Source organism: Bacillus rossius, chromosome 17 (genome assembly GCF_032445375.1).
Source record: "Bacillus rossius redtenbacheri isolate Brsri chromosome 17, Brsri_v3, whole genome shotgun sequence".
NCBI classification, from domain to species: Eukaryota; Metazoa; Arthropoda; class Insecta; order Phasmatodea; family Bacillidae; genus Bacillus; species Bacillus rossius.
Window position 1 is genome coordinate 14834907 of NC_086344.1, and position 15211 is coordinate 14850117.

General features: G+C 37.2%; 1 protein-coding gene across 5 annotated transcripts in view; it reads left to right on the forward strand.

Annotated features, from left to right (window-relative positions):
* LOC134540856 (GATOR complex protein Iml1) overlaps nt 1–15211 on the forward strand; it is a 146379-nt gene that overhangs the window by 52913 nt on the left and 78255 nt on the right. For all 5 annotated transcript variants that reach the window (XM_063383859.1, XM_063383861.1, XM_063383863.1 and 2 more), the window contains exons 13-14: nt 7566–7745; nt 10074–10205. In XM_063383859.1, the coding sequence (XP_063239929.1) occupies nt 7566–7745; nt 10074–10205 (312 nt within the window). The remainder of the gene's footprint in view (nt 1–7565; nt 7746–10073; nt 10206–15211) is intronic.

Consider the following 15211-nt stretch of genomic DNA (forward strand, 5'->3'; position numbering starts at 1 on the left):
TTTTCCGTGATAACCGTTAAAAGATGTCGAAGTGATGCTGGTGCATCAGCAGATGCAAAAGGTGCCTGCAGAAGGGCTTCAACATGAACAGATATGATTAAGCGTTTGTTGTCATACCGATCAGTGAGTAATTTCCAGGCTACTTTAAAATTCACGTCTGTGATTGTCAACGACTGAATCAACTGAAGTGGCTCATCACTTAGTGCGGTTTTGAGATACACTAGTCTCTCAACCTCAGTAAGGTTGGCATTCGTTGTCACAAGAGTGGTGAACAGGTTGGCAAAATTCATCCACTCCCTAGGGTTGCCATTGAAATGTGGCAGCACTATTTTTGGTAGAGCAACGTGAGAATTCCCGGATGAAATACTCTTTGTTTGCTCCTTTAAGTCTCTAGCCCTCTCTTCAATAGTGAAGGACTCCACGGCGGCCATCGCTGAATAATAGTAATTTTCAAATGAGATTATGCGAGCTACATGGGCTTCAGGATCGAAACCCGTAGCTGGGTCCGCTGCAGCCTCCACAGCGAGATAGTCTGCATCAAAACCAGTTTTCACTGAAGCAAGATCACGAGCCGTTGCAAGAAATAGGCCCCTTTTATTCGGGTCCCCCGCCGCAGTGTGTGCAAGGTCCGCCGCACGTTTAACCCGGTCTTCAGCAAGTCTAAGGCGCAATAACGCCGACTGAACGTCTGCCATGATGTACTGTTATTGTGTCAAAACACGTAATCTTTATTCATTGACACAAAGAACTGTGACGTCAGGCAACGGACAAAGGCAACTGCGGGATACGGCGAACAAGGCAGCGATAGGACACTTAAGGACAAAGGCAGCGACAGGACACTAAAGGACAAAGGCAGCGACAGGATACTAAAGGACAAAGGCAGCGACGAGACACTATGGACAAAGGCAAGGTCATTAGATACCAGGTCGTCTCAACAGAAGAAAAACGAGTTTGGTCGTTCGGGTGTTTCCGTGAAATGACGTATCCGCTAGACCTTCAAAGTAAACAAAACTGTGAAATTGCGTGCATGTTTTGATTTTGTTTTCGTGCTGTGGTTTAGTAATGTAAAAATGCCTGCTGTTGAGAAGAAATTGGTTGCTTCATTTGTAAGAATAAGGACTTTTTTAAGATTGAATCATTTCAATCGACAGCTAAGTAAAAAACGTGTTGGAAGAAGCAGCAACAAAGTGTGCAAGAAAATGAAAAAAATTGTAACATAAATAGTAGGCTTATAGATTTTTTGAAGGAAGTGTCATTTAATTTAGATTTAGCAAAAAAAATTGTGGGGTGTGTTTGGAGTGATAGTAATCTTTTGTATTTCATATGAAAATAATTTACATGTAAATTGCAGTCATGGATAATTTCAGAATGTGTGTTTGCTACAGAATTGTTTAACAAAAACTTATGACTTCGCAAGATAGAACTTCTAAAACTGTTTGACAGGACTAAATGTTATTGGATGTATTATGTTTGTAGGAAAACAATAAGGCTCCTGATATTGCTCAGCGTTCATTGAATAAAAGCATGTTTGATGTGAACAACACCTAATGAACTTCATTTTCTGGTTTAATTAATTTGTCATTGCTTTGTTTATCTTCAAATAGCAAACATTCCATAGCTTGTCAGATCACTCATTCTTTCATTGTATTGTTTTCTTTCTCTGGTTTTTCACTAAATTGAAACTAAATAAATAACTCTGGTCATATTGCAAAGAGTTGTCCCGTGTTACATTCACAAGTAATTGTCTATGTTCTTATTATATTTACATATTTGTGCATTTTATAATTTTTAATATGTTTTGTGGTCATAATTGGGCCACAGTGATTTAATGCAGTTTAACAAAAAAAAACCTGAACCTAACCACAGTTGTTTTCAACATGAATAGAAAATATGTAGCATATCAAACTAAGTAATTCAGATGCATGGAAAAGTTACAAATGTGTTTGTATACTTATGTAACAAGCAAGTGCACCCATGTGATATTTTGAGGGGGGGGGGGGGGGGAAGTGAGATCTGGAGGTATATGGTGTTTTAAATATTTTGGAAGACAAATGGTGATTTGTAAGTAGGTACATATATTTAAAATCTTCTACGTGAAAATATTTCAGTGTTGGATGACTTATACGTAACTACATTTTTGTCTTTCTCTATCAAAAGGGGGGGGGACGGGTTCTATGCCCCAGGTATGGGTGCCCATGGTAACAAGTAATAATCTAGTGATGTAAAATATGTCTTGTTAGCTCCAGAAGTATTTAGGGAGTCATGCTTAGTTTTACCTCAATTTATAACCTGTATTTGTCTACCACACACCAAAATTTATACTAAGCATCATCATCCACTGTTTCCAGCCTGTGGCTGGGTCAGCCAAGTGGGTCTTGTGACTTTGTCCATTTAACAATCACATTAAAGTGTGATGATATTGAAAGCCTTGCAGTTTATATTTTATTCGTACAATTATATAGTACTTAATGTATGTGTGTGTGTATGTATATATATATACACACACACACACATACATACATATGCCATATAAATTTCAGAGATAAAGAAAATATGGTATTAATTTTCATGGCTAGCTGCCACACTAATTCTTTTTATCCAGGATTTTGTGCGAAATGACTTTTATAAAAAAAAAACTAATGGCAACAGTATAATAAATAAATTTAACATTTAATAGAGGTGGTATTAACCAACATGTAAATAATGTTATATCATTTACATAAATATCTTGGTAACAAAATTTATTTATGTACATATTTCATTAAGGAGACTTAACGCTAAACCATTTGAAACTTCGCAAATATGTAAAATTACAGGAAAAAATATTAAATTACTTTTTATGTAAATTAATGTAATAAATGATCAGCTACAAGTTGGGAAAACAATTCCTACACATTTGCATTGAAAAAAGCAATTAAAGCAAAATAGTAATGAGATAATGCCTGTAGTAAAAAATAAAGTTTTGTGTATTTTTGTCAGCTTTTTATTTATCTTTCAAATATGTGTTCATTATAAAACATACTTGAAGTGCCTATTTATGTTGATGAAATATTTAGAAAGAAATATCATGTCAATTGATGTAGTTTGTATGACAGAACATAGTGACTAATTGTATTTCTTTTATAGCTTCTTACTCACCACAATTTATAATAGGCATAAGTAAATGTAGATTATTATGGATTACCAATATATTTTGTTAAATACTGAATTTTGATGTAATGAATTATGTTCTGGGATCAGATTTGGAGTGTTGAAATATTTCTGATGAATTATTTGAGAAAAATTACCTTGTTACTGTTTCTAGCAGTAAAGAATTATGATGAGAGTATACAGACTGCATCTAATAAAATGAAAACAATTTAAGATATGGAGAAATGTGTTATGTGCATGAAAAATAATGAAAATCTGTTAAATTAATGGTGACTTCGAAATGCAAATCATCAATATAATCACGAGTACATTTAGTAATAAATTTAATAGTCACAAAAATAAATATTGCAAGTTTTAAAAGATGTTACACTCCTAGGATACAAACACTTGCCGACAATGAAATATTTTTCACAGTAAATTATTATGTTTATTTGGCTCAGTGGTTTGTACGTAGTTATGGATTACAAGTTTCCAGGTTTAAATCCTGTCACTTAAGAATTATTTTAAGTAGGTACATAAATTTTTACTACATTTTAACACACTAGAGTTATAGTGGATTATATTATTGATGGTCATTTGTTCACATAATTGTTGTAATTACTATTAGCTTGGTCATTTTTCACTAGGTGGTCTTACAACATTTATATATTTTTTACTTGTAACAAAAAATTAATCTTACAAACACAATCAAGGAGATTAATTACGAACATGTAAATAAACATTTATATTGATACAAATTAAGTGTATATGTTTGTTTGCATGCTGTTTTTTTTAATATACAAATGTACAATTTTATTCTACACAAATAAAGTTTTGCACTTTTAACCTTTGAAACTAGAGGAATGTCACTGTCTACACATTTAAAAAACCTGCCTCTTTTTCTACCTCTTACAGCAGAAGTTTGGCATTTTGTGGTGAAATTTTTTGTTACTAACAGTTCAAAATATGATTACTACTGTGAACATCTGATCACAAAATAAAAAAAAAACTATTCTCATGCTCCATCTTCTACCAGTAGTTTAATTTTCTGACAAATTAAAAAAAATATATTTTTTTATTCTAGTTACTCTCGTTCAAAAAAAATTATGTTTGTCTAAACTGCAAATGATGTTTATGTGATACTGTTTCTCATTAACGGATTAGTACAATTTTACGTTCCAATGTTAAGAGATGAAATAAAATTACCCAGCGATGTATCATGTAATAAAGACTTTGAAAAATGGTCTGTGATATTTGTGTTTTAAGCCACATATTTGCGGACCACTTGTTGGAAAGTATCACAAGGTAGGAATAAAGTGTTTCAGTGTTTTAGGCATGTTTTCTTCCAGAAGAAGTGTTCAGGTAAATCAGAAACTGAGTATGCCTTACTGCCTGCACTATGGTGCATAAGTAGTGGCCGTAGTGGGAAAGGAGCATATTTAGGAATACCAGCTTGGAAACATGTACCTGCCAAGAATGCCAAAATACCAAAATATTTTTATCATGGTAAATGATCTGGGAGTTTGTGTTGCAATTTTAATTTGAGATTTTATATCAAAATTTAATAGTATATGTGGTAATTTTGGAGACTATTAGTTTTTGGTAAATAAGTTGAGTAAGGATTAAAATGAAAGAATTTAAGCAGGGAAATACATATCTTTTAAATAATTAATTACTTTAAAAAAATAATTGTGTTATTATTGTACACTAATAATCTTTCACTTAGAGCTACCATTTTCAGAATTACAGATCCTAGTTAACCTAGCAAACCTTTCACATAGTGATCATTTACCATGTTACTCAGGAGTTACCATTCTTAAGAATTACAGCTGATGGAAAGGGACATGGTTAATAGTAGGCCAGACAGCTTTAGAGTGCAGTTTAATTTTTTTTACTTAAATTAATAATTATAAATGACAGGTCTGTAATAAAATTTTCTATGCAAAATTACTAGCTCACTTAATATGAAATTAATGGTAGGAAGAGGGAGTGGTGACATGGAGTACGTACCACAGGGGAGTGCCATGGGGCCCTTGCTGTTCATAATGAAAGATGTCTGGGAAAGCATGATGAGTAGATTAAAAAAAAAAATAGCGGACGGTCAAGAAGGGAGTAGGGGTCTGGGGTTAACTGCTATGACACTAAAGGAGAGAAATAAAAGTCAATGAAAAGGCATCTTCCATGCTGGTGATAACCAGATATGGAATACGCCACAGGAATTTGGGACTCGTACCTAGCGATGGACATTTAAGAGTTATAAAGGTACAATGCAATGTAGTGAGATAAGTGACAAATATCGGAGGAGAAACGATGACGGAAGAAGGAAGATGCATAGACCATCAGTGATGATGATGGAGCTTGTGTGGGACACACTGTAAAGGAGGAGAAAGAAAGAATGGTGAAATAGGTTAAGGTAATTAAAGGGAGGGGATTTTGGAAAGCTCAGAGATAGGTAAAGGGCAGAGGGATCACATGTGGAAGATCCACAGGTTAGAATGCAATGGATTAGACAAAATCATATTACTGCACACAAATATAAAATTTGGTAGTTAAAGGGCCATTAAATATTCTTAGAATATTTTTTGGAGGATAGTCATTACCATAAAACTTGTTATATTGTATGATATTTAATACACTTACAAAGTTTGTTTACTACTGCAAATGAACATAACATGTTGAAACTTAAACATCTAGCAAGGAAGCAAAATGTAATATTGAATATAATTACTTATCAATGGTAACAAGCATAAACAAACTAGCATTAAATAACACAATGTTGTGAATATTGCAAGAACAGCACGCATCACAATGTTTACCAACAACACCAGTTTAGATTTTAAAATACACATTTGAGCCTAATTTACGATTAAATAACTGACAACATAACAAAGATTAAATATATTACTAGCGGAAACACGTGATACATTTAACCTGTACATAAATTACATCAGTCTATGTGAATCGGAAAATTTAAGAAAGTGCCATTTAGACACGTGATTTATTTGAATTCCCGCGGCAATATGGTCTAGCATGTACGTCAGACGCGATTGACCAATAACAGTAAAATAGCGGGATGAGATGACCTGGTATCTAATGACCTTGGGACAAAGGAGACGAGAACAAGGGAAAGGTCACGGACCCTGAACAATGATAAAGGAAGGCGACGTAATACAAAGGAGAGGTTAAAGTCACGGCGCGGCGCACTCAGGACAAATACGATAATTTCCAAATCCGTGACAAACACAACAATAGGGTGCTTCACGTCTGATACATTTACACGAGCAAGTTAATTTCATCAGAGTACAAAACAAATATGATCAATGCACTTCAGACGTCAACGGACCACACTCGAACTGAACGATGCATATCGACGCACGCCGACGAAGTAAACTAAACACCTACGAAACTATTTCTTGAGAGACTAAACACGCCGGCAAGATCCGGCCCGGAGGACCAAATGTTTTGACTGTGGACTGATAACACCATCTTCCTGACGGAACGACTTACCGCGGCGGCGCGATAACAAAGACTGACTAGTTGCCGGCACTGCCAGCTAGTGGCGCTACCGCAGCCAGTAGCGCGGGAAGTTCAAACACAGTCTTGATATAAGGAATATCTCAAAGTCCCAACATATTTACACAAATTAAAAAATATCACAAGTCCAAACAGATACAGAGACTGGTATTATGGTTTGTCCGCTCTCAGCAGGACTGTCGTGAGGCTTGACAGACGTACGCAGTTAGTCGTATCTCAAATGACATAAAGATAAAGAAAGCTGGACTTGCGCGCTTGTGTTGATGTGCCGTGTTGTCGGAGAAGAAGAAGGGAAGAAGAGGGGAAGTGAAGGAGGAAGGGAAGTGGGTCTGGTTGGCTGGCTAGCTGGCAGGAGGGAGGTTAAGCCACGCCTCTGCCTCTCTCCCCCCCTGACGCAGCGCTGCCTCCCCCACCCTCTCTCATTAGAACAAACATGCACGACTTACCAGTTGTACCGCCAGCTGTTTCATTTAATCAAAATTTAATTGGCATTTAAATAAGTTGTGGCGGTATTTCATTTTGCTTTTATTAAATGTTAGTTTTTCATGCCTGAAAGAAAGAAAAATCTATTTTTTCCTCCAAATTCGCGTGTCGAAAATTTGGAAAAAAAGGGGGGCCTTTACGCGAGTAAATACGGTATGTGTTATTTTTGCTTGTGAATGTACTTTGTTTGGTTTAATTTTTGCATTTTGTAAATTTAAATTTTTTTATTTTTATTGTATACATCTATGTAATGGGCGTGGCAGGAAGTTTGCAGCACTGCACCCTTTAAAAGAATAAACGGCAAGTATATTACGAAAATGAATAATGCAAAAGGAGGTTATTGAGACACGATTGGAAGCACGAGGCCTAGTCGCTGGTCGCTGGCCTTGAGCGATATGGGGCCCGGCATGTGTGCGCAGGTCCCAGCGGCGTGCTGATCCAGCAGCACCACTACCAGGCCGTGCCTGCCGTGTCCTCGGAGCAGCCGGCGCTGGAGCCCGTGTCCACGTCGCCGGTCGGCGCGGACGACGGCGGCGGGGGCGGGCCCGGGGGCGGTGGCTTCCTGTCCCGCTCGGCGTCCCAGACCACGTTCCTGGAGAGTGAGTGTCGCACGCTCCTGCTGCGGCGCCGTGCAGTCGGCAGGGACTGCGAGTGTTCCTCAGTGTCTCATGTCGGTACACTAGTTCAACGTGTATTATCATCATCATCATCATCATCATCATCATCATCACTACTGCCACTACCACCACTACCACCCCCACAATAATGAGCTACGCCAAAGCAGTACTGAGAGCAAAGAAGCCTGAGAACTGACCAAGAAGAGCGCCTAGTCGCGTAACCTGGGCCAGGCTGAAGTAATGCGAAAGCGGTTACCGGTCTGGCCCCCTTCCTAAAAGAAGGGCAGAAAAAGAGGACTGTTTTAAGTCTGTAAAAATCTGACACTACCAACAATCCCACCTGTTGGTGTCTTTTGAAGATTTTTAAACCTCTATCCCAAAAAAAAAACCACCCCCACTACCACTACTACTACTACTACTACTACTACTACTACTACTACTACCACCACCACCACCACCACCACCACCACTATTACTACTACCACTACCACTACTACCACTACTACTACTACTACTACTACTACCACTACTACTACTACTACTACTACTACTACCACCACCACCACCACCACCACTATTACTACTACTACTACCACTACCACTACCACTACCACTACTACTACTACTACTACTACTACTACTACCACCACCACCACCACCACCACCACTATTACTACTACCACTACCACTACCACTACCACTACTACTACTACTACTACTACTACTACTACTACTACTACTACTACTACTACTACTACTACCACTACTACTACTAATAATAATATTCCTTACCTGGCTAGAGATACAGAAAGTGAAACTAATTCACAGACAATTTAAAGTGAAAAGAGTGTAACATTGTTGAGCCAAGAATATTTATTGAGGAATTCGGATTTGTTTTCTTTATGATGATCATTTAGGTACGTGTATGCTTTTTTACAGTCAAAACCTCGTTATTACAAACCTGAAGGGACCATTATTCTAGCACTTTTTTTAATAATGAGGTTCGTACATATTAACCAAACTATTGGGAAATCATTATATGTAAGTGAATTGAGTACCTTCTAATTAGTATGATTACAACCATGAAGAATATTATGTACACTGTATTATATAAATATAAACCTTTGTAGCCAACTGTTGCTGAATTTAAATTCAGAAATTCCTGAACTCAATTTAAGTAATCTGCCTGCCTTCTTCTGCATCATAGGTCCAGAAATTGGCAATTTTGCTGTAGGTATTTCTTCATGTTTTGGATGTCAAATTATTTTTATAGGTGATAACCCATAAAAGGTGATTTATTCTTAAAAAATTTTTTTTTTTTAAATTGTTGACAAGTAAGATTGCTGGATGTTAAGTGTTGGAAGTCACAGGAAATGTAACACTGTGAGGTCTCGCTACCAGCAAGTTATGAGGATCTCTCCTCCTCATTGATAACCCAGCCTTCATATCCTATAAGGATTTCCAGGCTGGGGCCCCCCATGGGCACGGATACGGATACACGCCGCATACGCAAAATGGAAAGGCGTTAGAGGTGCGGCTATGCCCAGCCAGGGACTGAGGCCACCCATCCCAGCTTAGGGATCGTCCATTAATCACGTGAGGCTCAAAAGGGGGGGAGGGGGGGTGGTTCGGGAAAAATAACGAAATATCACAAGGGGGAGGGGGGGTGTAGAGAGATATCACGTGTACTTATTTTTTCACGCGATTTTTACTAAACCGAAAAGCGATGCGTGACCTTGACTCGCCGTAGCCAGGCAACAATATCCCCGCCCGCCGCAACATGAACCACCCGGCTCGGTTTGCCAGTCGCCAGTAAGACTGTGATTTTGGCGCCGAATACATGCGTAAATCACATATAAGCCTTTCCTTCATTACTTTTATGCCAGTGAGAATAAACCTGCAACCTTAATGTGTGTCTGGACATTTTTATCACTGTGCTTAAATTTTCCAGAATTGAATTAGATCATACCTATATTTAAAGATAATGTTCTGAAATATTTAAAAATATTTTGTATCAAAAAAATATATGTGATTTATTGGGTTTGGGGGAGGGGGGGGGGGAGTAGTAAGTCTGAAACCTCACCACAAATCACTAGGGGGGGAGGGGGGGGGTTAAAAATTTGCTAAAAAAACATCACGTGATTAATGGACGACCCCTTAGGCACCGCCACAGTCAGCTGACCAGACAAGAGGCTGCACCCCACATAAGCTCAAAAGGTGCAGCACTGCCGGCGTCCTACCAGCAGTGTGTCGTTGAAGCAGGGGCCACCGTGGAAGTGCGTGCGAGCGCGTGTGTGTTGTGTCGCGCAGACCTGAAGGCGCGGCCCGGGCCCCGGCCCGCCGCGCCCTCGCCGGCGGACAAGCAGCTGCACAGCAACAAGAGCCTGACGCTGCTGTGGGGCGCGACGGGCGAGCAGGAGTGGACCCCGGCGCTCACCACCGGTGAGTCACCCCCCCCCCCCCCCCCCCGCGCGGGGCCTCGGGGGCGAGTCACCGGCGCACCGACCCCTTCTAGCCTCTCGCCCGTCGCTCCGGAGGATCCCGGTCCGGCCGTTCCGGTCGTAATTGGACGTAGTTGTGCGAAAAAAGGAACCAACCCGCATGAAACCTTATTCTGAATTTTTTGAAGTTAAAGTTAATTATAAATTGTAATTCTCCTATTGATAACATAATGTGGGTATGTATCATTTTTAATGGTCTAGTATAAATACTGATACAAGGATAGCAACGACGGTACGATCAGCCTTGTACTATTTTAATTTATTTTCAAATAAAATATGACAAAATTGTGGGTTGGTTCCTTTTTTTTTGCATAACTACGTCCAATTTACCTTGCGTTACCAGAAAAAACTCCTTTGTGCCAATTCTGGAGTTATTCTTTACTACAGATGTTGTTTCATTCCTCTTCCCCCACGTGTAATTTACAGTCTCTAATGACCTCTTTTGTCCAGCAGATACTAGGCCCCCTGAAAAAAAAAACCAGGCCGCTTTCTTACAGAGCGTTCGGTGCAAGTGACGTGAAACGGCTGTTACGCTGTATTCGGTCAGTGAAATTCAGTAGTCGTTCGGAGGTGGCCAGTAAAGTCGAGAAATTTTATTAAATCTTTTTTTTTTTTTTAATTCGCTAGACTAACTTTCCTTTCCCTTGATGTCTAGCGATCAATGCCTTCCTTCACTTGTGATCGTTAGTGAACATCCCGCGTCCCACATGAAAGAACTAAATAATTTTTTTTACCTCAACACAACACGTGGCGACATCTGTTTTCAAGAATCGGGACTACTTGGAACAAGTTCTTTTGCATGAGATAAATTAACTCTCGCAGCTGAATGGAGTCAAAGACAGTTAGAGCTTAAGTGGCTTAAGTGAGGGAAAATTCGCTACTGTCTCAGCCTCATCTCTGTTGGTGGAAAAAAAAAATATATATCGTGAGAATAATGAAAAATAATTTAGATAACCTTCTGAAATTAGTATTTTATCATAACACAAATAACTATCATATAAAATTGTTGCTCTACAATTGTGTGCAATAAAGTTGGCTGTGGAAGTTTTTATAGAACTGTGCAGAGGGAGACAGTGTTTTTGAAATTGTTGTATTAATTTAGAAAGACTTCTGCTGAATTCTAGTCTGAAAACACTTAAACACTTGCTAGCATTATATTGTATGTACCAACCTCCTTTATGATATTAAAAATATGAAATATTTCTAATATATCAGTAACAAGGGTAAGTAATAAATTTAAATTAATATTCTGGTACCTACTTAAACTAGTGTTTTTTTTTTTTTTTTTACAAAATTTAATGATTAAAGACTTAATTTTAATTTTTAATACATATGTTTAATTTTTTACTACATCTAGTTTACAAAAAAAAAATTATTTAATGCATACTGCTGGGACCTATTAGATTTAATTAGGAACTCAGTAAACCACTGATTTGTCATAAAAATTTTCTTTCATGTTACAGTAATTTCTTCACCATCTTCATTGTACAATGGTGGTGCAGCAAAGAAGGCTTTTTGATGTTATGTGTACTATAGCTTTTTTTGTATTCCTTCTTTAGTGTATGATTTTCGGATGGTAAAGATTTTTACGTTATCATACTCAGCATTACTTGGTGGAGGCATGGATTCCTTCTAGTAAAATACTCTTAGATTGGTGATTGCAGATAGACGTGAAAATGACAGTGAAAATGTATGTGTATGTTTCTGGAAATACCAGTCCTAAATACATGTCATCCTTGCTTTTGAACCAGCGATTGATCTAGGCTTCATTTCACCCGGGGCAGAAATTGTGATTAGTGCGTTTTCCCCTCCCGCTTTCCGCTTTTCTCATCCAATAATTCCCAACAGAAACAAACATACCATGCATCATTTGTTATGCATCTGCATTCATTATATGTAAAATTTTAAATGAAATTTTTTTGCAACCCCGTGTACTTAACCAGTGTTTTAGTGTATGTTTTATTTCACGTACTATAATTATGGAAATAATATAGTGTTCAAGGTTCAATGGATATAATACACATAGCTTTAATAGTTTTACATTGTTGGATTACAATACTGAAAAAAATTATTTGACATATCACAGAAACTGAACTTACTTTAATGTTTTACTACCTTACTCCTATACATACCTTATATTCAAATAAAAAAAGTTGTGATAAGAATGTACAACATTTACAATTAGGTAATTAGGAAATACACTATATGGAAAAGTAACCATTTTCAGTGACTTAATAGGTATTGTTTAATATTTTTTTTATATTCTTGTTATACTGCTATTTCTCATTTTTTGCAGACTACAAAAAATTTTTCAGTCCATTCTGGCGCTGGGGCAGGCTCACCCCCCCCCCCCCCCTTCCCATTCTCTTTCCCCTCTAGATCCATTCCTTTTTTAAACTTTGATTTTATAATCATTTAAATGTTTTAATATTAAACTAAATAGACATAGAATATTTTTCTCATTTACAAAGCATGTTTATTAATAATTAGCACACCCTATACATACCGAGTTGTTAGAAAATAAAATTTCATATCTGTAGTTGTGGTAGTGTACTTATTAAGTATTTTACTATTAGAAGTCAGATAATATGAAGGAAGTATGTGTGTCAGTGTTTGAATTGTCTCTTACCTTTGTATCCATGTTCACAGTCTGGTAATTCATTTTTTATTTTTGACATCTTGTTACTGTTTATTTGTTACCCAGGCAGCATAATGCATCAAAGTAATTTTTACACTATCAACTCCTTATAATATCATTAAAAGTTTTCTTATCGAATTTGGGTTTTACAATTTCCTTCCTTAATGTTCGGTATTGTTTTAGATACACCATGTTATTAATCACAGTGTGAATTTACTTTTGTCATCATCCAGATTAATTCTTTACCTAATCAATTTTTTTTTCCACATATTGATTGGTAAGGTGATGTATACATACATACATACATACATACATACATGTGTGAAATACAAAATTTTATTGATATTTGTGTTGAAAAGGACACCCATTAAAATGTTCTGTCAGGGTCTTTGGGGGGGGGGGGGGGGGTTATGGGGTAGTGGTGGTGTGCAAACATTCAAATTTTTAAACTCAAACCGAACACAATAATAGTTTGACTCAGGTTTGTCTTGCTTAAGTAAATTTGATCTTAAGAGCAGTAAAACCATGCCATCACTACAGTCGCCATAACTCACATAACCACGATAGTTCGGAAATAATAAGTTCAACAATGCAAACATTCTGTGATGTTTATTTATAAAACATTTTAATTTGTAATGTTTTTATAACCATGCCTGGCCCATTTTGTTAGCCACTTATGGTAATTGAGAATATGAGTCATCGCTGTTTTGAATAGTAGAAGGTAGAGTGTTTCGTTTGTAAAAAAAAACGTATTTACTTACGTTTCTAGCTTATTTGAGGTCATTGTACAATTTTACCAATGTCACTTAAATTATCAAAATGGCAAAATGCATCAAAAACTTATCATATGCGTATGCTTTCCACGGCAGTACACTCAGATCTTGACAGAGTGGGTCGGCATGTACAGTCACTCACTATTATCCAGTTGCAGGTTATCTGGTTTGTGGGTTAGCCATGCCATGTTTATTTTCCGCAAACCATAAAGACAAAAATAATTTTTAACCATTTATAATTTTATTTTTGTGATCTAGTGATGTGACAGAGCATTTTATGCTGTGATTCAAGACAAAAAATGCCGCTAAACCTAGTTGCATACATGGTTGGTAAGTGTTAGCGTGCATCATGAACTTGGAAACTGCTAGGTTGAATTATAAATGTTTCCCTGTAAGTGCTTGTGTTCCACGTGCCGTGCGAATCGCGCTCAGATCGCTGCCGGCACGGCGCAGATGTTCTGTGACTCTCGCGAGCGACAACTGATCCGTGTTGTTGTTTCGAGGCAGCTGTCGCAACACAGCAGTGTTTTCCGTCGTGATCTTCAGACGGTGATGTCCAGTAACGAACGCAAACGAGTGGTACTTGACATTCGACAAAAATTAAAAACTATCGATCAGCTAGACTCAAAGTAGGCTACCTTTTAGTGATATGTACTGCAAATTTTTTCTGTAAATTATGTTTGACACTGGAATACCTATTACGTACAACCTTATACAGTGTTTGTCTAGATAGTAGGGATAACAAATTTTTAACCAAACAGTTTTTTTTGACATGTTTTTTTGGTTTTCCGTGGACTCCTTGCCAGCCATCATCCCGGATAATCGGGAGTCTACTGTAGATTATGTAGTCAGAGACAGAGTGCACATTTGTTCCACCTAAGCCAAAGAGCTGTCAGTATTCTGCTCCACGCATTCTCATACAAGTCTCTGCTGCTACAACACACCCGACTTCTAACGAAGCATAATTCATTGACATGCATATACGTTTAGTAGTTAAAAAATAATGGCAACATCTGTAAAATACAGATTACGAATCCTTCAGCAAAGTTTTTTTAATTTCTATTTATTTTTAAGTGAAATAAGTAAATTGTATTTTTGGGATTATAAAGTAATCTTGATTATAAAATTATGTCTATTGGTAGTTTACAATGAAAGATAAATAGTCGATGCCAAACATTTAAACTAAAAAGTCTGGCAGAGAAACATTTCTAATTAAAAAAAAAAATGTTTTGTTTATTTGAAATCGCAAGAGTGGAGACGTGTAATTTCTGCTTCACTTGGACAGATTTACGCCCTGAAAAATATCCATACCATCGATAGTAGGTTCTTGCAAATGCAGACTTGGAGTTGAAGGGGAAGTACCGTCATTTGCTGATTGATCATGTTGAAATTGCCCGTGCATGTTTATTGTAGTGTTGTGGAGCATACCTATATGATTATAAGACATTGGTATTATTGGTTTTGAATTATTTTTGCACAAATTTGTAAAGAAACATCATCAAAAAAGTTTTTTATTTTCAATACACTTTACGTTTT